This window comes from Panthera uncia, chromosome C2, assembly GCF_023721935.1.
Source record: "Panthera uncia isolate 11264 chromosome C2, Puncia_PCG_1.0, whole genome shotgun sequence".
Classification (NCBI taxonomy): domain Eukaryota; kingdom Metazoa; phylum Chordata; class Mammalia; order Carnivora; family Felidae; genus Panthera; species Panthera uncia.
In genome coordinates this window covers 72666945-72691864 of record NC_064810.1, presented here as the reverse complement: position 1 = coordinate 72691864, position 24920 = coordinate 72666945, and the positions used below count along the sequence as shown (strand labels likewise).

Sequence of the window (24920 nt, the reverse complement as noted above, 5' to 3'; positions counted from 1 at the left end):
GTAAGTTAACTTCACCAGTTATCAGGGAAATGTAAGATAAATCAACAATGAGATACCATTCCGCACCTATCAGATTTACAAAAATTCAAAATTATGGTATTATCATGCGTTGAGGAGGATGTGGAATAAAGGGAATAAAAGAAAAAAGAAAACACAACGGGAATACATGTCCATCAAAGATAGAACAAGTAAGTTGTGGAAAATTCATTCAACAGAATATTATGCATTTATTAAGATGAATGAACGAAAGCCAAATGTTTCTTATGGATAAATCTCAGAAATAGGTGAGGGGCGCCTGGTTGGCTCAGTCAGAAGAGCATGCGACTGTTGATCTCAGGGTCATGAGCTTGAGCCCCAGGTTGGGTGTAGAGATTAAATAAACTTGTTTAAAAAACTGTGAGCCCAGAGAAAAAAGTTTGAAGAATGCAACATGCCGAGTCGCATCATTTATAGAAAACTTTTTAAAAAGGCAAAGCGTTACTTTCCGCTGTTCAAGGTTGTAGACAGGTGTAAAGAGTATAAAAACACCACTGAGAATGTAAAACACCAAATGTATTAAGTAGCTTACCTCTAAGGAGGGTCAGAGGAACAAGCACAGAGAAGAGATACAGGCAGGCACTTGCAACTTTGTCATATTTTATTGTGTTAAAAAAAATATCTGAAGCAAATATAGCAGCTTTTTATAAAGCTGGTTGAGGTATCCAAAGTTGCTCTCCATACTCTTCTGAATGTTTGAAGGTAATGGCCAGGAGTTCCAGGGAGATGTTTTCATTGGAGGGGACACCGAAATGTAAAGCGTGTACTTTGCTCTACGCTCTGCTCTCTCCCTGCACTTAGAAGAGTGCCTGGTGCAGAGGAGGTACTCCACAAATAGCTGCTGAATGAATGAACATATGCAAAGGCCCTGAGGCATGTTAGAACACTGTGTGTTCTGAAAGAGCTAATCATAAGGATAGCCAACTTCTGTTGAGCTCCATACGCACCAGTCACCGGCTTTACTATTTGGTTAGGTCATTTCATCCTTGCCACAATGGTATGGGCCATTATTATCCTCACTCCCCAGGTGAAGAAACAGAGGCTTTGAGAGCTAGGTAGATTGCCCAAGAACACAGTGGTTAGGACTAGAGTTCACATTCCATCAAAAAGTCTGGGTTTCATGATTTGGATAAGTTTCAGTTTTTGGAGCAGTCGAAATAAATAAGACAAGGTTGGGCCAAGAAGCCTACAGTGCAGGGGTCACATTAACACACACATGCCCTAGAGGGAAGGGTGAGCCAGGCCGGACAGGGGTGCTGAGGGTGCTTAGTGCATGGTAGTCCGGGAGGAGAGTACACGACACAACAGGGAACACTTTGAGTCTGCCTGGGCAGTCATGGAAGGCTTTACCAGTTGAACTTGGTCTTGAAGGAGAAGTCTGCCTACCAACGCCAGGAACCCAGCCCTTCCGGCTCCACAACAGTTGGTGTTCAGAGGACCTACTGCTCAGGACTGTGAGCACAGAGCCCGACTACCCAGGGCCAAGACCAACCAAGGGGAAGACAAAGTGATTGAATGTAATCTCCCATCTGAGAAAGTTTGCTCTCACCTTTAAATGCACAGAGAAGAAACCAGCTCATAGCTTTTCTTTAGCGATCATGACAGCAGTAATAATTGCTTGCTCTTTAATAATAAGAGCTAACATTTATTGAGCATTGACTGTATGCGGGGCACTGGGCGAAGTCAGCACATGCTTTATTGCCCTTAACTCTCACAACAACTCTGTGAGGCAGGCACTATTTATCCCTTGCCAGGCAGGAGGACACCGGAGGCTTAGGGAGTTTAGGTGTCTTGCCCAAAGCCCTGTGCAGTTGGTGGGGGTGGGATTTGACACCACGATTGTCCACTGTCCGGCCCATGTTTAAACCACTGCTTCTCAAGAGCACAGACATCCAATTAAAGCAATAAGAGCTTTATGGCCCTCAGTTGGAAGACTAATTGAGAACGTGATGCCACCATAATAAACTAGAAACCAAGCTTATCATTAAAATTCATGAACACCTGTCACATGTTAGGTGTTCCATAAATGCTTGTGAAATGAGGTAGCATTTAGTGCCAGGAAATGGAAACCAACCCAGTGTCACAATGACACGCTTCACCCATGCAGGAAGCAAGGAGAAACAGAGAAGGCAAACAGGCGGGCAGAGCAGTGGTCGCCGGGCACGGACAGGGACTCCGAGGATCCAGGGCCCCTACTCCCTGGGCACTTAGACCTCTGGGGAGCTGCTCCTCCTCCTGCAACCCTCAGCTCCAGTCCCCTCCTCCTGCCGGTTTCTCCTGCTGCCCCTCACTTAGCCCGCACCACTGACCCTCGTGGCTTCTGTCCCTGGGGGCCGAGCTCCTGGTGGGAAGGCTTTGTGTTCTTTGTCTCCCGCCTATCACAGAGGAGGCCTCCTCCGAAAATAAACGCTGAAGGAAGGAAACCCAGCGCTCCCCCAAATAGTGCACGGGTCTGAGACACACAACGTGAGAAAAAGGACAAAGGAAAGAACTGCAAGAGTTCTGTTTTTCAAAAGTAGCTTAAGAGAACAATCCACCCTGTAAGGCAGACAAGGATGCCTGCTGAGGGGAGGGACGGAGGAGGGAGACGGGGAGGTGGGATTGAGGAGAGAGGGGGGAAGAAGGAAGGGAGGAGTGGAGGAGGGGAGGGAGAGGGGAGAGGAAGACAGCTGCAGCCCGTCCGGATTCTCCCCCGAGCCACCTCTGACAGTACTCTGGCCACGTTTTAATTAGCGGCGAGGTTGTCCCATTGACTCAAACAAAAGCTCGCTCGCTCGCTCGCTCGCTCGCTCTCTGATTAATTTTCGAAAGAGCCCGCCGAGTTTAATCATAGCAAACACAATGACCCCCGTTACTACGGCCTGAGCAGCCAAAAGCAGGAAGTAAAGACCCCAGAACAGGCTGTGGTCTTGGCGACTGCCGTCGGCCACGAGCTGCGCCGGGGCCCGGGGTTTCCAGCTGTCGGGCACCGAGGCCGTGTGGCCCGGGGCCGCGGGGGCTGCGGCGGAGCGGGGAGGCGGGCCGCGGGCGCTCCGGCACTCGGGGTCGTCGTCGGGCAGGGCCCAGAGCGGCAGGCCGGCGCGGGGTCCGGGGCCGCGGCACCGCGGGGGCTCGGCTCGGCCCACGAGGCCCGGGTGCCGCCGCAGCCACGCCAGGAACGGCCCCAGGTCGCAGTCGCAGCGCCAGGGATTGTGCCCCAGCAGGACCTCCGCCAGCCGGGGCAGATCCGCGAACACGTCTCCGGGCAGGGTCTCCAGCAGGTTGTGCTCGAGCCGGACTCCCTCCAGGCTGCCGAGGTTGCGGAAGAGCCCGCGGGGCAGGGCCCGCAGCCGGTTGTGGCTCAGCGACACGCGGCGCAGCCGGCCGAGGCCGCGCAGCAAGCCGCCGGGGAGCGCGGCCAGGCTGTTGGAGTGCAGGGCGAGTACCTGGAGCTCGCCCAGGCCCCGGAAGGCGTCCTCGGGGAGCGCGCTCAGACGCGGGCTCAGGGTCGCCCCGAACGCCCGCAGGCGGCTCAGGTTGCGGAAGGCGGCGGCCGGCAGGGTGCGCAGCCGCGTGCAGTTCAGCCACAGCTCCTGCAGGCCGGCCAGCTCCCCGAAGAGCACCTCCGGGAGCTCCTCCAGCGGGTTCTCGAACAGGGTCAGGAAAGTCAAATTGTGCGAATAAAGGAAGAGGGCCGGGGGCAGGAACTCCAGGTGGTTTCTGGAAAGCGTCAAGGAGCTCAGGCTCCGGAGCCGGTCGAAGGCCCCCGGTGCGATGGAGCGGATGCGGTTTCTGTCCAGCTGCAGCTCCACCAGGGCACGCAGGCTACTCAACAGCCCCGAATCCAGAGAGACGAGCTGGTTCGAGTGCAGCACGAGTTTCTCCAGCTTAGCCTGTGCGCCAAACAATCCCCGGGGCAGGTGGGTCAAATTATTTCTCGATAAATCCAACACTTTCAAGTTCCCCAGGTTTGTGAAGAGGCGAGCGGGAAGAAAAGCGAGTTGATTTTGGTTCAAAAAGAGCTCCTGCAGGTTAACCAGTTTCTGAAACATGTTTTGGTCAATGTCCTTTAGTTCGTTGCGGTCCAGAAACAACTGTTCCAGGAGCACCGTCTTATCCAACAGCGCACCTGGAAGATGAGTGATCTTGTTGCGCGACAGCCTCAGGGTTTTAAGTTTTATCAGGTCGTCGAAGGTGCCGGGGGCAATGGCGGAAATGTGGCTGTCCGACAGCATCAGGCGCTGCAGGATGGTCATGCCACTGAAGCTGTGGTTCTGTAAGGTGCCGCGGCCCATTTGGAAGAGCAGGATGTGCGTGAGGTTGACGGGCAGGCCGAGCTCGGCGATGCGCGCTACGCTGCTCCCGGTGCACTGCGCGGCGTCCCGGAACACACACTTGCAGGCGGGGGGACAGGGGAGAGGCTGGGCGCGCAGGAGCCCCAGCGCCGCGCACAGCAGGGCGCTTCTCAGCATGTCTGCAAGGGCCGCAGCGGGAGGTCTGGAGGCGACACACAAAACGCTCACATTGGATCTTGCAACCCTGCGGAGGCATGAGCCTTCCACCAGGATTATCACTGGCTTTAAGTGTTACCCAGATACAACTAAGTATCCCTCTTTTCTTAGAAATGCAGATTTTCCTGGGGCGGGGGGGGGGGGGGGAAAAGACTTTCATTCTACACTGCGAGGTCTCATCCTTTTGTTCTACCGATTTTTTACTCTCAGTTTAAAGCCTTAAAATTAAAGCGTTTTCAAAGCCAATACTTTAAAATCCTTACATAGAACTGATGAAAATAATTCTTCTCACATTCAAGAATGTCTCACATGCATCACTGAGCAGTGCCCAAGGCGAAGAGAGCCTTGATCTTCTCGCCTTTACCCAGGGATGGCTATAACCAGCAGTCATGAAGGGAACGGCAAAGTCTGTAAAAAACAACAGCAACCACCACCTGATTCCTTTTACCACACTCATGCTGTATGCACGGTACTTATTCTACTAAAACAATAACACCCTCGAATAGCGAACACCTCTATTTAGCCACAGTGAGAAAAACAGGTAATATCTATCGCGTTATGCCATACATGGTTCTCAGCACTTGATTTACATTGATTCATTCACTCCTTACGTTAACCCTATGAGGTAGCTATTATTCTTAACCCCAGCTAAAGGATGATGAAGCTAAGACACAGAAAGGGTACGTAACTGACCCAGGGTCATAGAGCTAGAATTGTTGACAGGGAGCTATCATTCCTAAGATGCTTAACAAAAAATTAATACCAACTCGTGGCGTTGAAGTACATGTGAAATATGCACAGTAGTACTAATCTGCCAAAACAATGTTTCGCAAGTGGAATTGTACACAAATCATTTCTTGTACTAAATTTTATATATCTTGTGCGTATAGAGACTAACCAAGCCCTCCAGTTGCCCATCCCTAATTTTTAAAGTATTTGGCCTTACCTGAAATGGTGCTGCACCCCAAAGCAACTGAAAGGCTTAGGGCTTTGCCTGTGATTCAACACTTTCCAAAGGAAGAGGGAAGTATCCTTGCATCCTGAGGATAAAGACTTTACCAGAATAAAAGTCATGGAAAGGACTTTATCTCAGAGGGCATATTCTGGTTTTTAATGACAGATATCTTCAAACGGAAGAGACCATTTGTAACCTGAGTCTTACTGTCAAAGGAATGATAAGAGCAGGAGAGAAGTTTCTCCATAAAATAGCACATTATGACTCTGTGATGCTAGGAAAATTTAGTGACATGGTGGGCTCATTGTGGCAGCCATGCCCCAAATGGACCACACTTCGAGTCTTCCTTTTCTTGCCATGTTGTCCCAACTCTTTATTCCAGTTCTTCTCTTCCCCATTTAGGAATAATAAAGCTAAGAACATTCTCCAATGCTCCACTCATTTTTTTCTTCTTCTTAGAAATAATAAGGCTAAAAACATTCTAGAATATGTTAAAAAATGGCATTACTGAGTTGAAGGGTGTTCACATGTTCAATTTAATTTAGGAATGTCCAACTGCATTTCAAAGTAGTTGTACCAATATATGATGCCTAGTGTGTGGCAGTTCCTGTGCTTCATACCTACCTCTGCCCATACCTGGAATTGATTTTTTAAATTTAATTTTTACCATTCATAGGAAGTAATCGTCTCCGGGTGGTTTTTTTCATTTCCCCCATTTAATGATGAACTTGGGCATCTTTTCATATTTTTTTAAAGTTTATTTACTTTTGAGACAGAGAGAGAGACAGAGACAGAACGGGGGGAGGGACACAGAGGGAGAGAGAGGGAATCCCAAGCAGGCTTCCCACTGTCAGCGCAGAGCCTGACACTGGGCTGGATCCCACAAACCATGGGATCATGACCTGAGCGGAGACCAAGAGTCATGCATGTAACCCACTGAGCCACCCAGGTGCCCCATCTTTTCATATTTTTAATGCTCACTTGTGCTTCATCTTCTAAAAAATTTGGGTGCTTTTCTTTTGCCCATTTTCCTATATGCAAATATGTATGTTTATGTCTTTCAGAAAACTGAACTGTAGGCATTCTTTATGTATTCTGGATACTAATCCTTTGTCAGTTATAGATGTCAATTATCTTCAGTTAGTTGGTAGTTTGCTTTTTCATCTTCTTCATGATGTCTTTTTATGGATGTTGTCTTTTTTTTTTTTTTTTAATTTGATGTTTTTGAGAGAGAGCGAGTGCGCGCAAGTGCATGAGTGGGGGGGGGGGGCAGAGAGAGAGGGAGTCACAGAATCCAAAGCAGGCTCCAGGCTCCGAGTTGTCAGCACAGAGCCTGATGTGGGGCTTGAACTCACAGACCATGAGATCATGACCTGAGCCAAAGTCAGATGCTTAACCAACTGAACCACCCAGGTGCCCCAGATATTAAGTCTTAATATAGCCAAAGTTATCAATCTTTTATGATTTTTTTTTGTATTGAAATAAATCCTCCACTCCTCCCCCCCCCCCCACCAAATCTCCTATAATGCCTGAGTTTTATAGTTTTGTCTTTTTAGATCCTTAATCCATCTAGAATTAATTTTTGTGTATGATGTGTGAGTTGAGTCCATTTTTTCCCCCCACTAAGATAATCTGCTGGCCTAGCCCCATTTATATATAATTAAATCAATTCCTTCTGCCATTAGAACAACAATGTTACCACAGTCATGAACCAACCATCTCATGAATGTGTGGGTCTGTTTCTGGGCTATTTAATAACCCCTGTACCAATACCATACTGAAATAACCTTTTTAAAAAACTGCAAATACCTAGCACTTTATGAAGTGTGAAGAAACACACATTCTCATACTACAGTGGTAGAACTATAAATTGGAGCAAACTTTTGGGGGAAAATTTAGCGGTATCAACCAATTACAAATATACATATACATCCTCTGTCCAGCAGTTCTACTGCTAAAAATACACCCTGTGTCTATGCTCATTAAGATTTGTGCACAAAATGGGGCACCTATGGGCTTAGTCAGTAGAGTATGCAACTCTTGATCTCAGGGTCATGAGTTCAAGCCCCACATTGGGTGTGGAGCCTACTTAAAAAAAAACTGTGCACAAAAACACTGCAAGGTTGTTTGTAACAGAAAAAGAAAATTAAATGACCATCAACAGGGAAGTAGCCATCTAAATTATGAAAATACCCATGCAATGGAATGCCATGTGGACTTTGAAAAAATCAGAGCTGCAAGTGCTGATGTCTAACAGAATGATGTATAACAAGGGCAACATAGTATATATACATGATTTGTATAGATTTTAAACAGCATAAGACTTCGTGTCAAACTCTGGTAGGCTTCTGTGGCCTACTTCCCCAGGAAGCACTCCAATCAGAATGACCTCCAAGTGTTAATTCTTTGAAGAGAGCAGGACATTCGAATGCCCAAGAAGGGTATGGAAGTTGCAGACGGTAGAGGAAAATTGTGAGTCCATTCGTTGAAAATCTGGATGGGATATTGAGAAGTATTTTTTAAATATGTATTTGGGGAGACTGCAGGCGGGGGAGGGGACAGAGGATCTGAAGCAGGCTCTGCGACGACAGGCTGACAACAGAGATCCCCCAAGCCATGAGATCATGACCTGAGCTGAAGTCAGACGCTCGACTGAGCCACCCAGATGCCCCGAGAAGTTATTTTGAACAACGAATGAAGTTGATGGCTCGAGTGTTTTGCGTCCTTCGTATTTTGGATTCAGGAACAGGTTAGAAATCTGCTATCCTAAGAGGCAACTCCTGTATAAAAGTCACCCTGGCCTGTAAGATTTGGCCTTTCTGTCTACCTGGATGAGATAGGCTTTTCTCCTCGGTGGATGGTGACTCAGAGACCAGGGCACTCTGAACGCTGACAGTCTCATCCAGACTCCTACAACTCCCTCCTTCCCTGCAATACATACTCGAAATATGGCAACTGGAAGCAACGCACAGGGAAGATAGAGACATGCAGGACGGTGGTGCCCACACACAGGCTGTGGGGACATGTCATTTGCTACACAAACCATAGTGAATGGAAAGAATGTGGACTCAAACTAAACCTTCACACCATCCATTCAATCCATCACACCGCAGCCAGCCACACGGGCCACAGCAGAGGACGCACACCTCCTGTAGGACCCATGACGTCTGGAGAGACCTCCTGGCCCAGCACAAACCCTGCCTTCTCTGGGGTTTCTAGCACCAAGTAATTAATTCCACAGTTTCTCTCTCCCTGGAATGCTCTTTTTGCACCCACAGCTGCCATTTCGCTTCAAACTTACCATGTTTTACATGGCATTAGCTCTGGGTTTGATCTTCCCAACTGTTAATAGATTATAAGCCTCCAGTCTTGTATTTCACTATTTCCCTCAGACCTTCTTACGCTGTTAACATTTGATTCTACATTGTATCTGACAGATGGGTTTCCACAGGATGGTCACACACACGATGTGGTAAATATGTGGGATGTGGTATTTATTCCCTTCAAAAATCCAAAGTTAAAAAAAAGGGGGGGGGGGATGGAGAAGTATTAAGTAGGAAAGTAGATCCAGAGAGGGCAGTACTTGTATAGCTAAATGGCACACAAATGTAGAAGGACGCAGGAAAAAAAATGTCATTTCAATCATTTAAATTTTTATTTTGAATAGCTTTCAATCCAAAAAAGATTTCATAAGGTTATTTACAGTGCTGAATGTACAATTATGAATGTATGCCTTTTTGACATCAGGGTACCATTCTTGAGCAGCAATACAATTTAAAAAATATAAAGATGCAGTATCATTTCTGATATAAAGTTACTTAAAAAAATCCAAAGTCTTAGGGAATTCACAAATCATAACAGGAAGTAACTATCTTATTAATTTAATGTGCACATAATTACCAAATTTTATTACATTAAAAATATGTGTAAATGCCCACAGACTGTACAAAAATTAACACCCCACATTTTGTCAAAAGTTCCCAACCACCTCCCACCATAAATATACAAAAACCTATTTTCAGATATGTCAAAATTGCATGCGTGAGATCTTATAGAATGTTTTCTAAAGCTTGAATTTTGCTCTTCTCTGGATAGTGGATCTATAGCCAGCTGGGGAACAGAATACATAGACCATGATATGTTATTTACCATGCCTCTGAAACTGTGCAGTATCTTCACAAACACGGGAGACAAAATAAATAAGAGTCAAGACTGCAACAGTTCTGTTTAAATCCAAGTGCAATTTGGAAAGCTCTCAAATGTAAGAATTATAAAACTAATATAAAAAGTATTTTTTTTGTTGTTGGCTTAGCCACTTTTCTTCAAGCATTATTTGCAGCATTGCTTTACAGCAGTTGGTGCTAGAAGATACAAAACATATAGTTACCACTATTTATATTTGAGGGAGGAAAAAAAGAACAAAAAACTTTAAACAACCCTGAGGGAGACACACATTAAAAATCTTGTTATTTATTTAAAAAGTTAAAAAGTTACATATCATTATTTAACAATTACTTTCCTGGACATTTCTGTCCTTTAAGTATGTGCATAAATAAAATTTAAATCGGCAATATTTATTAATCTTTAATACATCAAAATAATATATGTACAGATTTTTAAATTTAGGTCTGTATACACTCAAATAATTTAATGTGAAATTCAGAATCAAAATTACTATGTCATGGTGATCTACAGAGAGAGAACTCAGTCTATCGATGGCACTGAGTAGGACCCACACCTGGATTCACAGACATTCTTCAAATAACATTCTGGAAACCATCAATTACAACTTGAGCAACCCACCTTGTCTATGTTGAAATGTAACTTCCTACAAATGCTTTTCCACCTACCTAAAAACCTCATTCCTTTGAAAACAATATGGACAAATGAGATATAAAACCCTTATAAAATCTAAATGTTAAAAAAAAAAGGGTGTAAAAAATATAGCTTTTTATGATCATGCTCTTAAAGATGTTAAATACAATCCGATAACTGGATTTTTAAGCTGCTACTTAGCAATTACTTTAATTATATGCTTCAGTATTTAAATCAAATAATAAAATTTACAATTCTGGGAAATCACTTAAGAATAACACTTATACATATCAGAAATGAATGTGGAAATTAAAAAATGATCGAGATAAGTAACTATAGAAAACAGTGCTAAATCACAGCTCAAGAGGTCTAAGATGCATAGCTTCATAGAATCATTCATGGAACAACTGTTCTTACCTAAGGTGTATTAATATCATACTTTTTGATGGAAAACTTCGATTGTATTTTTATAAGAATCATTCATCAGTGGCAATAAGCAATAACAGTGATCCTGAGTGTAACTTACATTTTTCTATAGTTACCAAACATCATTCAGGTCTCTGCAGCATAAGAAATGAGAACCGTGTGGTTCTATAGTTCCAGCTAACATTTGATAAATTGGTACGTATCTATCAGGAAAATAATGATTAGCTAGAAGTGGAAAGCACAAGCATGCTACCAGTTAAGGAAGAACATAGGATAATGTCCCACAGTGTTAGCAGTTTAGTGTCCATTTTATAGCAATATCAGTTTCCTTGTTTATCGTAACTGTGGGCTTTTGCCAAGCTGCTGGATCTTACCTAGAAAGGCATTTTTAAAGTTACTTTAATTTTGTTTAAAATTTAAACATTAACCAGGTAAAACAGGCGAAAAATCTTTTTCACATTTCTTTTGGCTCAATTAATGTCTAGTCTTAACTTTATTTCAATTTTTCCCCCCAGAAATTTTTACAACCAAAAAATGCTCCTTTGTAAACATCCAATCCAAAATAAGCTCTGACCTCTGGCGCCATCTAATGGCATAAAACAAATTCACCAAGTTCATCCTGCTTTGAAAAAGTAGCAGTCATTCAAAACCACTCATTTTTAAGCCTCATTATTGATAGGAGACTTATATCAACCCTTAAAATTTTTAGGAGGTAAAAGTCTAACTCAAAAAACTCAAAAAAAAAAAAAAAAAAACCAAACAACTCACTATTATCTTGTCTTTAAGTAATTAAAAACCTAGAAGAAAAGAAAAATCTTTAAAATGATAAAACCTGAGAGAAAAAACAGCTATGAAGAGAGATTAGAAAGACAGATCTATATCTATTGCCAAAGGAAATAATCTTTTTTTCCTAGTGAAAATGGTTCTATGGTTCTACAACATTTAACTGAAGTAAATCGTACTATTGACAGCAGACAGATCACAAGATCCATTCAATAGCTTTGAGGGACATCTGAAGAAGGCAGTGAAGCACCTTGCTGATTAGAAAAATAAAACCCAGGCAGTTTGTACAGAAATTATAAAACCGTAAATGGAAATTACCTGAGTTGTTCTATAAGCAACATCATAAAACTCACCCCTAGGCTATCAAAGGGAACTGGTCTGTGTATATATGGAATTCTTTGGAAGAAATATTGGAATCAAATGAAAACAGGCTTTCTACCTATTTTCACTGGAGGCTAATTAACACCCATTTTATTTATCAATCACAAATTTAGGGGTGGTAAATAAATGAGGGCTTTTTCTGACAAGGGTTTGTGAAAATATATTTAAACGCATTAACCAAGTCTCAGAAGCTGATGTCTAAAAACCTATCAAATATCAACTTTCTTCTGTACCCTATTTAAACAGCATCACTGAGGGTAACAAGAAAATTCTGGAAATATATGTAATATGTAGTTCCTGAATACAGACATAAGACTTTACAGACTGATTAAGAATTTAACTGGAAGGCCAACTGTCTTATTTAAAAAACAAAAACAAAAACAAAAACCCTCTCAAATCAGCTATACTAGAAGAGACATAAATTGAAATGGTGCCATTCTGACGCACAGGATCGGAAAGTCCGGAAATTACATTCTCCTGCTACCAGCATACCACTGAGAGTGACGCAGCGCTACGTTATGGTGATGATTTGACATGATCCATTCTCCTTAACTAAAGCTTTAGCCTCTGTTGTTGTTTGAGGTTTGGGTGGCCATTCTGGATCAACCAAGAGCTCCTGAGCCAGATACATGTACTTTGCCTTTGGTATCTTCTTTCTACAGCCCAGGGCCCAGGACAAGCAGCATTTTCCCCACCGATCCACTGACGCCTAAGAAAATAAGGGGGGGAAAAACACACTAGTAGATTAAGGGCTGCTTGTTTTTAACAAGTTTTTTAAAGCACAGTACATCAACACAGAAAAGTAAGAGGAAATGACTTCTGCATATGACAAATGAAAAAAACTCAAGTAAAAAAGGTCAGCTTTCAATTATTTAGGAACATATTTTTTAAGATTTTTTAAATTATCAATGCAATTTCATTTTATTTAGTTTTATGTACCTATCCTCTTGTGTGCAGATAAATTTTTTTAAAAAATTGCAAATCTGGGTTTTATAATTCTATAACACATAAAACATCAAGTGTATGAAGAATAACTTTAAACTATTCAGGAAGAAAACATTTTTCATATTTAATATAGAGACCCTCATATTCTATCCCAAATTATCTAATACCATTCCTCCTGGCAACTTAGCCCCTGATCATTTTTTGGAAGAAAGCATTGTTAAATATTATTGTTACTGTTAGTGAATGTCACCTTTCAAAAAATGAAGCACGATGAAAATATTGTTAGGTCAAAATTAGAATTTATATCATGTTTATTGTCAATCACTTAACACACTTTCATTAACATAAAAAAAAATTTCATTTTATAATTATAGTGTCCCCTGGTGTTCCACTATGGGAAAGAAGTACGCAGAAAATTACTTCTGAAAAGGTAAACTGAGTACTACTTCTTAGAATTATTTCGTAATAAAAAGCTCTGCTGGCACTGAAATCCTTCTGGATCAATCCTGATGTTTTTAATGAATGTGATCTTAGATAAACAGTCTCTGAAGAACAAGAAAGCAGTCCCTAGTAATTGTACAAAAATGTAAATTCAATATAGGCCCTCAGAACTGGTCTTAATTGAAATTTGAGATAAATAACTAAACCTGAAATCAGGTAACTAAAATGACTATTCAGAGACCTGTGGTCATATTCACCTCTGAAGATCAACAGTCAATTTCTAATTATTTTGGCTGTTGCTTCTCCAAAGCAAAATCTAAATCCCAGGTTGTTTTGTTTTGCCATCAAACTACGAGTAGGTTTAATCTCAACGGAGGTAATCTCACAAAATGCAAGTGTAACATAACGGAGGTAGACAACATTCTAATTTTAACACCCAAATGGCTTCATCATTGAGAGAGGCAAATTTGCTATAACACAGGTTTTGAAACATATGTTTCTAAATTGGCCAGTGGAGAGCAGCAAAAAGACTTTAAAATAAAAACTTTAATGGGGTGCCTGGGTGGCTCAGTCGGTTAAGCGTCCGACTTCGGCTCAGGTCATGATCTCACAGTTCGTGGGTTCGAGCCCCACGTCGGGCTCTGTTCTGACAGCTCAGAGCCTGGAGCCCGTTTCAGATTCTGTGTCTCCTCTCCCTCTCTGCCCCTCCCCTGTTCATGCTCTGTCTCTGTCTCAAAAATAAAAAATAAACAGTAAAAAAAATTTTTTTTAAATAAAAACTTAAAAAAAAATTTTAAAGGTCTTCTAGTTTATTTTGTCAACAAACATGGTTTGTTGCTGCACTGGTACCAGGAATTCACAGGCACAAACTGTGGTCACAAGTAAGGTGCAGGGGATTGGGGGGCAGGTAGATGCTGGAGATCATTTATCTAGTAGCGTCTTTACTGTCATAGCTAAAAAGAGTTTATCATCATCATCTTAAAACAAGTCTACAAGAAAATATTTGGCATTAAGATACAGAAGAGACTAGATATAGGATTCTCAAGGTGATCCAAATAACAAATACGGATGACCCTTGAACGACATGGGTTTGAACTGTGTAGGTCCGATTATGCACATTTTGATAAATACAGTACTTCCTTATGATTTCTGTAGTCACAAGTTTTATCTAAATATGATACATACAACACACAAAATATGTGTTAACTTTATTTTATCAGTAAGGCCAACAGTAGGCTATCTATCAGTAGTTAAGTTTTTGAGAAGTCAAAAGTTATACACAGATTCTGGACCGCGCAGTGAGGGGGGTGGTTAGCACCTCTCACACGTGTGTTGTTAAAGGGTCAACTGTAATTCCTTTCCACATACACATGTCATGCAAGCACATATACAATAACCCTTGACATTTAACCTGAGGTGAGGCTCACTACTTGGATCTATCTTTTCCCAAAGGTGTTTAATTCTTCAATGTAATTGTAGGAAAGATCATTGTTCCTAAATCAATCCAAAAGCTGTCACTTTTTATTTTACAGCCTACAGCACTGTTAAAGGACCACAAGAAAAGACTAAAAAAAAAAAAAAAGCAAGAAAAGATAGGCCTTGTCTGTCCAGATGAGCCGTTCAGGTTAAAGGGCAATGTGGCAAGCATAGCACGCTGAGTTAAGGAAAATCATAGCCCAGGGTCTCCAAATTTAAGAGACACACACACATACACTACACACAAATAGACACATATATACCTATATCCACTGTTTCCTACCTGTAGAAAGTGTGGCAAGCAATAAAATTAAAACAAATTTCATTGCAAATAGAATCACAATTAAATAGAACTCCTTCCACATTAAGGTGAATATTTTTTTAAAAAATCCTATTTCCTTATTAAAAACAAGTACGCTTGTTATAATTTAGAAAAAATAAATTAAGTCACAAGAAACACTAGGGGATCCCCCTTCTGCTTAAATTGGAAACATTTTGTTCCTGTACCCTCCCCTCCCCCAAATATCATACGCATGAAGTACACTATAGGCAAGCACAGGTTTGTTAGTTGAAACAAACATACCACATGCATCCTCAAATACAACAGAATTCACTGGTAGAGAAAATAACAGGTGCTACAGGCATGCTAGAATGAGAAATGAACCAAGGGAGAGATGATGGCAGCAAGAAGAGAAAGCAGCTCTGTGCACCAAGAAGGCAGATGTGGAGCAGCACAGGGCTCAGAATGAGCACTCGGGTCTCCCCAAACACCTAGGCATAAGTCCCTGAAGCAGGAGAACACAGTAGCCATAGCAACTGGAAGGAGTGGTTAAACAACCAAGTGTATCCCTCAAGGATGGGAAAGAAGCTGCCACAGTCCAACAGAGAAACCACAAGGAACTTGCAAAAAGATCTACAGCTAAAATTCTCCTGCTTCTTAGACCATTCCAAGCTGTTGGTTCTAGAACCCCAATGCCAGTTTACTTTCAGCAGTGTCTTTTACAAAATGTTTTCATGAGTAGCATGTAAAGGAATAAAGCCATGCTTGTGGGAAAAATGCTGTAATGATACTGTGGTTTTCATAATAGTCTTCTTCCATACCAATCCCGAATATAAAAATAAAGACAACCAGAATTAGCATTCTATCTAAGTAAGCTCAAACAATGTTTCAGTGGCATAAGGACTACAACTAATACTTGCTTTCCCCCGCAAAAGGAAAACAATCAGGCACAAATCCTCAGGCGGGATCAAACTACATGATGATGTAATCCTAGTTCCACATCTACCACTAAGTGGCCTCAGTTTACCAGACATGGGATATGCACCAGTGCTTCTTAGCAAGAGAATGTGCTGCACAGATCTTCCCAAACAGGGTAAAGCTCTATAGAAAACTCTTCTTAAAATCAGAAACCCTGGTTTCAACGCCCAACTCTGTCACTCAGTAGATGGCTTAACCATGGCAAGTTGACTGAATGTTGCTTCTTTACATATATAGTGAAGTGAGAAATACCTTAAGATTTTGGGAGGATCCTGGAGGTGTTGCACAGTACCTTACAGATTATCAGGTATTTTAGAAAAGGTTATCAGAGATTTCCAGATGAGGCTCTTGACTTCCCAATCCAACTGTCTAAGACCCGGAGCCTAGTCCAGGGCCTCTGGTTTTGAAACTTTCAACCTATATGGGTCTATATGGTTAGGAAGACAAAGAAGAAATAGGGCTTTTCATCCCCCAGAAATAATATAGACAGTTGGGACTTGCAGTCTGAGAAGATCTCCTGTGATTCTTGGTAGAAAAGAGCACAGAGCAGGCAGACACGAACAACAGTTTGTGGCACAGGAGAATTACGGCAGCCACAGAAGTCCCTGATGCAGCAGGCCACTCTCACCTCTAGTCTCTTTTCACCTTCAACCTTGACACCAGTGACATCTTGGACTAAAAATTCTCTGTTGGGAGGGGTTTGTCCTGCATACTACCATAGGATGTTCATTTAGCAGCATCCTTGGCCTCTGCCCACTACATGCCAGTAGCAACCCCTCTTCCCCTCCAATTGTGATAACCAAAAATGTCTCCAGACACCATCAAATGTCTGGGGACGGGGGGTGGCGAGCAACAGAGTGGTCTCTGATTGAGACCTTATGGTAATATAACTAGCTGACTGGTTCTTGAAGGGTCACAAATATGAACAGTGAAGCCACATTACACATTCTGAAAGTGTCAGAAGATGAAAGTGTATCATTCTGTGCTAACACATTATAAGAACTCTTTTCTAAAGCCAGCAATTTTAAAAATGCTTTCTTAATCACAATCACAGAAACTGAAGACTAAAATTGTTGTCTGCTCAGTGATTCTCAGAACAAGGTGGCAAACACACAGGGGATGCTGGACTTGTCTATTCTAGACCACTTTCTGCTTTCACTCTCTCCTCTGAACACTTCAGAGATAGGAAGCCACATGAGAGACACAGACTTTTAAAATAAGGAGGAGGGGCCCCTGGGTGGCTCAGTCAGTTAAGTATCCGACTTCGGCTCAGGTCATGATCTCACGGTGAGTTCAAGCCCCACATCGGGCTCTGTGCTGACAGCTCAGAGCCTGGAGCCTGCTTCGGATTCTGTGTCTCCCTCTCTCTCTCTCTCTGCCCCTCTCCTGCTCACACTCTGTCTCTCTCAAAATAAATAAACATTTTAAAAATTCATTAAAAAAAAAATAAAATAAAATAAGGAGGACAGATACTAACAAATTTCTAGGAAACAGAGACTTAGCAAATAATAGAATTGTCTCTCATTTAATTTTGTTTGAAAAGTGAGGAGAAATGTCCAATTCAAATATTTAAAGGAGGCTTATGACCCCCCACTTTTGACTAAATAGGGATATATAATGCCTCCTCAGAATCTGCATTTCTTATTTAAAAATTTTATTTATTTTTTTAAAGTAATCTCTACACCCAATGTGGGGCTTGAACTCATGACCCTGAGATCAAGAGTCGCACGCTCCACCAACTGAGCCAGCCAGGCACCCCTGCATTTTCTGGATCAACAGTGAGAGCTGAAAACTCAATGTAAATGTTTTCCTTGGCCTGGGCCTTGCCAATGCAAACATGTCATATGAGGACTGATGATAGGAGCCAAAACCCACCCCTTGAAGTAATGTAGTGAGGTAACCCAAAGGAAAAAAAAACTCAGACACAGAGGAGATTTCGCTAATGGACGTGAGCCCTGATACAGTTCTAGCCATATCACTATACTGTTTTGAGAAAAAGGAACTAAAGGTGAAGCCAGACGCATGCCACTAGTACCAAACTTTCACTCTTCGTCATAAAGCATTAAAAAAGGAAATGGCACTCCACAGGACCTCTTAAAAAGAAAGCAATCTGTGATATTACTCTGGGCATGGAGCCTACTAAACTACCAAAATAAAGTTCAGGAAGTTGCTACTTAGGTAAAAGAAGGCTAAAAATAAGTGAGTGACCCAACTCAGAAATGCCAGGGAATCCTCTTGAACTCTGACAGCTTTCCTCTTGCCTGAGGATGAGCAGAAGATTTAGGACTTGGCATATGTAAAATGCCCATCACGCACCTACAAACAGCAATGGGTCAGATCATGAGGCAAGGAGACACTGTATTGTCAAGTTCTCTACAGCTAAACAAGTGGATCAGAGCTGATTCGATGGTTACCAGTTTAAAAAAACTAAGACGGACCTTATATGTTTCCTTATGTGTTGTAGAAGTACATACATGTGTATTAGTCATATACTACATGACTAGAGGTTACAGTATATGACTACAGCATCCAAACACTAGGAAATGGGTTTTATTCATCTCTTTCTCTTCTCTTTTTACCATGGAGCTTGTGTATCTTTCAAATAGTAAGCTGCTTAATGGATCTAAAAACTCAAAAGTCCTAAGCGATGGTTTATATAAAGATCTGCACAGTCTCTCTGAGATTTTTTCTGAATGAAGAGAGACATACGTCTGGAAAAGCCAAAGAGCTGCCCAAAATTAAGGCACAGTAACTGCTGACAAGCAATCAGAAATAATTCCTCAAAATTTTGTTCTCTGGACTCTGATTCATGAACAATTCCCATTTCATAACTTTGTTTACATGAATCTCATTTAGCTTCTAATGGGACTCATGAAAACTGTAAACATGTAAGCCAGAGAGAAATGGAAAAATGAACTCTCACTACTGAGAAAAAGATCTTCAGACACAGAGAAGATAAGGATTGGAATGGAAAAGAGACTTATGAAATTCCTGAAGTCCTGAAAAGCCTGTAACAAATGTTTGCCAAGAATTTTCTAGGACTCCTTACAGGAAATGGAATGCCAGGCGCAGGGGAAAGGTGGAGGTGACACACAACAGAATACCACCCTACAGAAGGCAGAGCACACAACTAAAGGAGCCTAGATACACGTGAAGAATGGAGAGCAAGTGCTGATTTCCAACCTGTGGCGGCTGTGTGGTGGTGAAGCGGTATTCTCCTTGTTTGTCTCGATTGAACACAACTTTCCAAAGGACCATGTCAAGGAAGAAGTTCTGAGAGATATTCCAGTGAGTTAAGAATTAAAAATGACTAAGTCATTCTTTATTAATGTGCACATTTTTAAAAGGCTCACACAATGCTGCATCATTAGTGAAAAACATGACTTGGTTTTCATACAATTTCAGTTAATATTGAAAAAGGATAAAGTATAATAGAACTTTTTTGTTTTACACAACAGAACTTTTGTAACAAATATAAATCATCATAAAATTCTTGATAAAATGGGACCTCTAAACTTCCCACAAAATATGGCTTTTATTTGAATCCTCAGGCCTTTCCCATATTAAAATAATGGTTATAATCTGAGTTAACAATGAATTATTTTCACTGAGTTAAACATAATATGTATAAATGTGTATGACTTCATCAGAGTCCAACATAAATAATTCTTGACGGTGAGCAAGAATAATAAATTAAGAGAAATTATGAGAGGATTCCCTTAAAAATTTTTTTTTAATTTTATTTTAAATAACATTTATATGAACAGATGAACTTCTATAGAAAAAGGAAAGCTTTTAAAATATAGTATCTTGGATATACTTTCTGGTGTCCATAAAACAGAGAAAATCATTTTCACTGGGCAATTTAAAAAGATCAGTACCATAATATCCATGCTGCCCACTATGGCCCAAATTTAAATACCAAGTCATCTTTTAGAAAGATAACAAATTAAACATAATTTCCAAGTTGAGAACAATTATCACCAAGGCACACACAGTTCCCCACAAATTACCTAATTTTAGTTCAAAAGCCTGCCTCATAAACAAGCCCTTAACTTAAAAATCACAACTGCATCTCCTTCTTCCATTTAACCTATTGCTACTAGAGGAGTGAATTAGAATAGTAGTTCTGAGAACAGACAAAATCTTATTAAAAAGAGCAAATGAGAACTTACTCGCTCCCTTTAAGCCAAATTAAAGGCAATCCTACTAGGAGAGTAACTATAAAATATACAATGGATCAAAGAGGACTTAAGACCTCTAGAGGAAACTTAGAAGTAACTACCAAGTACGAAGTTCCAGCAATCAGTGCTGGTAAGTTCACAGTGGTCGTTATTTTATACTTTTGATAAACTGTTATTAAAATTCACTACAATTCATGGAGAAAGCCCCTCCCTCCTTTCTTTCCTTCAATGGGAGATTTTACTGTATATCGCAGGTCACTGGTGGTACATGCCCACTGTGATTTCATGATCACTGGTTTACTATGAGCACCAATCTTCTCTCCCTTCTAAAGATCACTGCTTTTTGCTATCTCACTGGTTACTTTCTCCTATCTGTATGAGTGCAGCTAAGTTATATCCCTTAACAGGACTACATTCAGTTCATGGAAAAGGTCAAGAAGAAAAAGCTAAATGATTTTAACTAAAATGAAACTGAGATTCTTGGTAGATTTCCATGCTGCCACCTGTCCTCTTCCTCCAGGAGTATTAAATCACCAAGAATCCCAAAACAGCAACATAGTCATTTGATCATCTGAAGTGCTTACCTCCACCATGATAGATACAAGGGCATTGACAAGAACAATCATAAGCATAGTTATACGCCACTGATATGGTACACACACTATCTGTAAGACAAAAATTTTTAAGTTAAAATTGTAGTGCGCAATTAACATTACTGCATTATATAATAATTTCTACATTTACCGAATTCCTATTATATACCAAGTACCTTCACATACATTATCTACTCTATCCTTAACAATGCCACAAGGTATATCCACTTTTCCGATGACAAAAGTGTAACTCAAGATTAAAAGAATACAGTAAAGCGGCTGAGCTTAGAGTCAAATCCTAATCACTAAGACTCAAAAGCCCATACTTTCTACTGGTTCATGAACTTCTAACAAGTCCCTATTTTTAAAGTAAAGTCTTGTCTTTAAACAATGAGGCAGATACCAATCTAATAATGAAGTATCATTCAAAACTCTACATATTGATATAAAGACAAATTCATAAAAGGACTATCCAAATCAATTTAACAAACAGTCTACGTTTTCACTTTAAAATCTATGTTTAATTTCTAAGGTCTAAAAAAGAAAAAGAAAAAAAATTCCATTCACGCATTCACCTTTTAGTCAACTAGCAAATATTTACTGAGCACCTAAGATACTATGCTAGGTGCTGTGGAGTTGATACGATCTAAGAGGTTTTAGAAAAACCCCCTATGACTCCAGCAAGAAAGATTTCAGGGGTGGAGACTGCTATAGTGATCAAGGCAAGAGATGATGGAAGCTGAAACTAGTGATGGGGCCACAAAATAAGAAATATATATGTGGTTTCTGTGTAACACAGAGCTTTTAAAACTCTTTTAATTTCCCAAGTGATGTTGGCAATAGAAATATCTTACCCAGAGTTTCTAAATCTCCTGGAATATCCTGGTATCATGTTTTTTATTCTAATGAGGCTACTCTTGGTGGGCTCTGGATAGCTTGAGGGTGGGGGTTGGTCATCAGAAAGACTAAGCCATGATTAGAAGCTCAGAACTTTCAGCCCCGCTCTCCCATCCTCCACAGAAGGGAGAGGGACTAGAGATTGAGTTAATAATAGACAATGACTACATAATGAAGCCTCCATTTAAAAAAAAATGTCCCTCAACTTCAGGGTTTGGAGAGCTTCTGGTTCGGTCAACACATGCATGTGCTGGGAGGGTGGTGCAGCCCCAACTCCACAGGAACAGAAGCTCTTATGCTCGAGACCTTTCTAGACCTCGGCCTATCTGCCTTTTAACCAGGTTGTACATTTGTACCTTTATTATAATCTTTATTATAAACCAATAAACATAAGTGTTTCCCTGAGTTTTACAGCAAATTCTCAAACCTGAGAAGTGGGTTCTGGGAACTCTGGTTCATAGCTAATTAGTCAGAAGTACAGGTGATGACTTGGGACTTGCAATTCGTTGGGGAGCACTCTTGTGGGACACAGCCCTTAACCTGTAGGGTCTGGCTAATTCCAGGTAGTGCCAGAACTGAACTGTAAGATACTGAGTTGGAGTCCAGAGTTGGAGACGAGTGTGGGAAAAACCCCCACACAACTGGTGTCAGAAGTTTTGTGAATAGAGGAAACAACGGTTTCTTTTTAGGTGGCAAATGGGATGGATTAAAGCTAAAAGATTCCGAGTAAGAAAATGGAGAGAATCTAGGAAAAGACTGGCTTTAAAAAGAAAAGGAGAAGACAAGGACACATATACACACTTCTGACTTGGATAAATGGTGGTACTAAAAAAACCAAGACAAAGCAGGGTTGAGGAAGAATATGATGATAAGCTTAGTTATAAAAATGCTGAATCAGAGAATTGATGGGTGAACCACGCATATAATATTCAGTATGTCAGTGCATATTCAATCCTAAGGCTCAGTTGTGAGAGCTAGACCAACACAGATGGCACCATGGGTGAAGCTGGCACTATAGAGCAGCTCACCCAAATGTACAGAGTAACACGAGCGAGAAGAACAAGAACGTGTGGAACACTAACGTTTAAGGAACAGGAAGAGTCTGAATCCATCACAGAGAATGAGAACTAGTCATAAGGGTAGGAAAAAATCAGAAGGGGGCACAGCATCACAAAACTGTAGAGGGAGTCTCAAGAATAATCACATGGCTAACTTTTCAAATACTGCTGAAGAGTCAAGTAAGGTTGGGAACAAAATAATTAAAAGGACAAGTCCACTGAACTTAAGAAGACAGATGTGAAGCAGCAGAAAGACACATGTGGCGGGAGAAACATAAGTGGTTTTTGTTTTCTTCTTTTGCTTAAAGTGCTTATCTAAATCCCTCCATGAAGCATGTGGGGAAACAGACACTCATACACTGCTGGTAAGGACTATAAATCATCAATCTTTTCCAAGTTGAATAACACAGCTGCTTGTACCTGGGATAAACCACTCCATTCCCACTCTGTGGTATGTCAACACTCACTCCCATACACTACGGGACCTGTACTGCACGTTCATACTGGCACTGTTAACACAGGAAAAGACTACAAACAACCTAATTATTTACCAATGGAGAATGGAGAAATGCATGAAAATATATTCCTACAATGGAATTCTATATAGTAGTGAAAATGAAATGCATGTATCAACATGGATGCCTCTTAAAAACAATGCTAATGGGAAAAAGCAAGTCACAGAAAAATACAAATAGTAAGATAACATTGTCATATAGGTCAAAAGCAAGCAAAACTTCTATGGCTTCATACAGTATGGTAATTGTATAATGAAAAGCAAGCCAATGAGACAAAAAATTAGAATAGTGGTTCCCTCAGAATGTTTGGAAAAAGGTACATGATAGTGCCTTACTGATGCTGGTAGTGTTACCTTTTTAGGTTGGATGATGAACTCATGGGTGTTATTTTATTACTATTACGCTTAACAACTTAAATAGGTATGCATTTTCTTCTATATAAAACAGGTATTTCAGCATTCATAAAGTTTTTAATGAAAAAAAGAACTCAGTGGACAGTGAAGAAGAGGCAGTAGGTATAGACTACTCAAGAAGTGGATCGATAAGGGACAGATCAAATAACAGGGTCAAAGTTTTTTTATTTTTAAAGACCAAGCAACATTTGTTTGTAGACAGGGAAATGGAACCAGAAGCAAAGACTGAAGGAACAGGAAAGAAACATAAAATAACACGTAGAGCAATAAAAGCTGATGTTCCAATTCTGTTCTTTATTCTTCCTAGGGTATTTTTGGGTCACTTTAACTGCATTTTAGAAAATTCAGAAAGAAGAGATCCTGGGGCGGGGGGGAAGACCTTCAGAGTTGAGTCTCTGTCCCCAGTAACCCGAGAACAAAGGAGGGGGTAGATCATAAGCCCTAGCAAACATCCAGAAGTCCTATTTGGCTGTGTAACTTTCATGAACTATTAGTGTGTCATCTTCTATTACTGTCTTACTACTGCTATCCTAGATATTATCACCCTCAGACAACCAGTAGTAATTGATGTGCTGAACCCTTACCTGAAGAACCTGGTCAATAGAGGCAACTGGATGCAACATGATGAGTAATATGAAAACATACAAAATAATCACAGACACAACAAAAAAATCTGAAAAAGAAAGTAAAACAATTAAATTAGAAGTTCCTTTAAATAAAAAAGCATATAATAACAACTGGTATACTGGCAATCCTAAATTTGGTTTTGGATACATCTATTTAGGTTGATGAAGTACATAAAATGTGTGTTTTATGTTATTTCCTAGAGTACGGCACAACATTCAGGCCCAAAGGATTCATTATGTGACATAGAAATAATCAGCATTTATAAAAATAGGAGACATTTTGTAGTTCTCCTAGATAGACAGCTAATTTATAAGATAACCAAGTCAATATATAATTCACAGATAGGAGACTAGATTATGTAGAGCAAAATGAAATTATCATTTAAAACATGTATGTAATAATTATTGTTGAATATAAAAATACTGAATAACATTTATTCCCAGTATTAAGTATGTTATAATCCTAAATGGAGACATTCTAATTTGACTGTAAGTATATTTCTGTTAAGTGTATCCCACTTTCTTAATGACTTCCTCCATGAAATATTTCTACAGAAAATGTACGCTAAAACCCAGAAACTGAGTATCTACTATTTTAAATGTGGGTTAATCCACTTGCTGCAGTAGC

General features: G+C 40.7%; 2 protein-coding genes across 10 annotated transcripts in view; both read right to left on the bottom strand.

Moving 5' to 3' along the window:
* Positions 1-453: 453 nt before the first annotated feature.
* On the bottom strand, positions 454-5614 carry GP5 (glycoprotein V platelet). 3 transcript variants are annotated; one of them, XM_049628392.1, is made up of 3 exons: positions 5473-5614; positions 4790-4934; positions 454-4512 (listed from the first exon to the last, which is right to left on the bottom strand). In XM_049628392.1, exons 2-3 carry the CDS (start codon positions 4915-4917, stop codon positions 2766-2768), a joined length of 1875 nt encoding a protein of 624 aa, XP_049484349.1. In that variant the 5' UTR covers positions 4918-4934; positions 5473-5614; the 3' UTR covers positions 454-2765. The 3 variants fall into 3 exon arrangements, with proteins under 3 accessions (XP_049484349.1, XP_049484348.1, XP_049484350.1); XM_049628391.1 differs by lacking the exon at positions 5473-5614 and having other exon boundaries at positions 4790-5000; XM_049628393.1 differs by lacking the exon at positions 5473-5614 and having other exon boundaries at positions 4819-4909.
* A 3633-nt stretch (positions 5615-9247) lies between these two features.
* Positions 9248-24920, bottom strand: part of ATP13A3 (ATPase 13A3) — an 88822-nt gene continuing 73149 nt past the window's right edge. For 5 of the 7 annotated variants that reach the window (XM_049628385.1, XM_049628384.1, XM_049628389.1 and 2 more), the window contains 4 exons: positions 24251-24339; positions 20775-20855; positions 19190-19279; positions 9248-12595 (listed from right to left, as the gene is read on the bottom strand). In XM_049628385.1, coding sequence (XP_049484342.1) covers positions 12398-12595; positions 19190-19279; positions 20775-20855; positions 24251-24339 — 458 coding nt within the window. In that variant the 3' untranslated portion in view covers positions 9248-12397. The remainder of the gene's footprint in view (positions 12596-19189; positions 19280-20774; positions 20856-24250; positions 24340-24920) is intronic. The other 2 variants (XM_049628388.1, XM_049628387.1) reach the window with 2 other exon arrangements.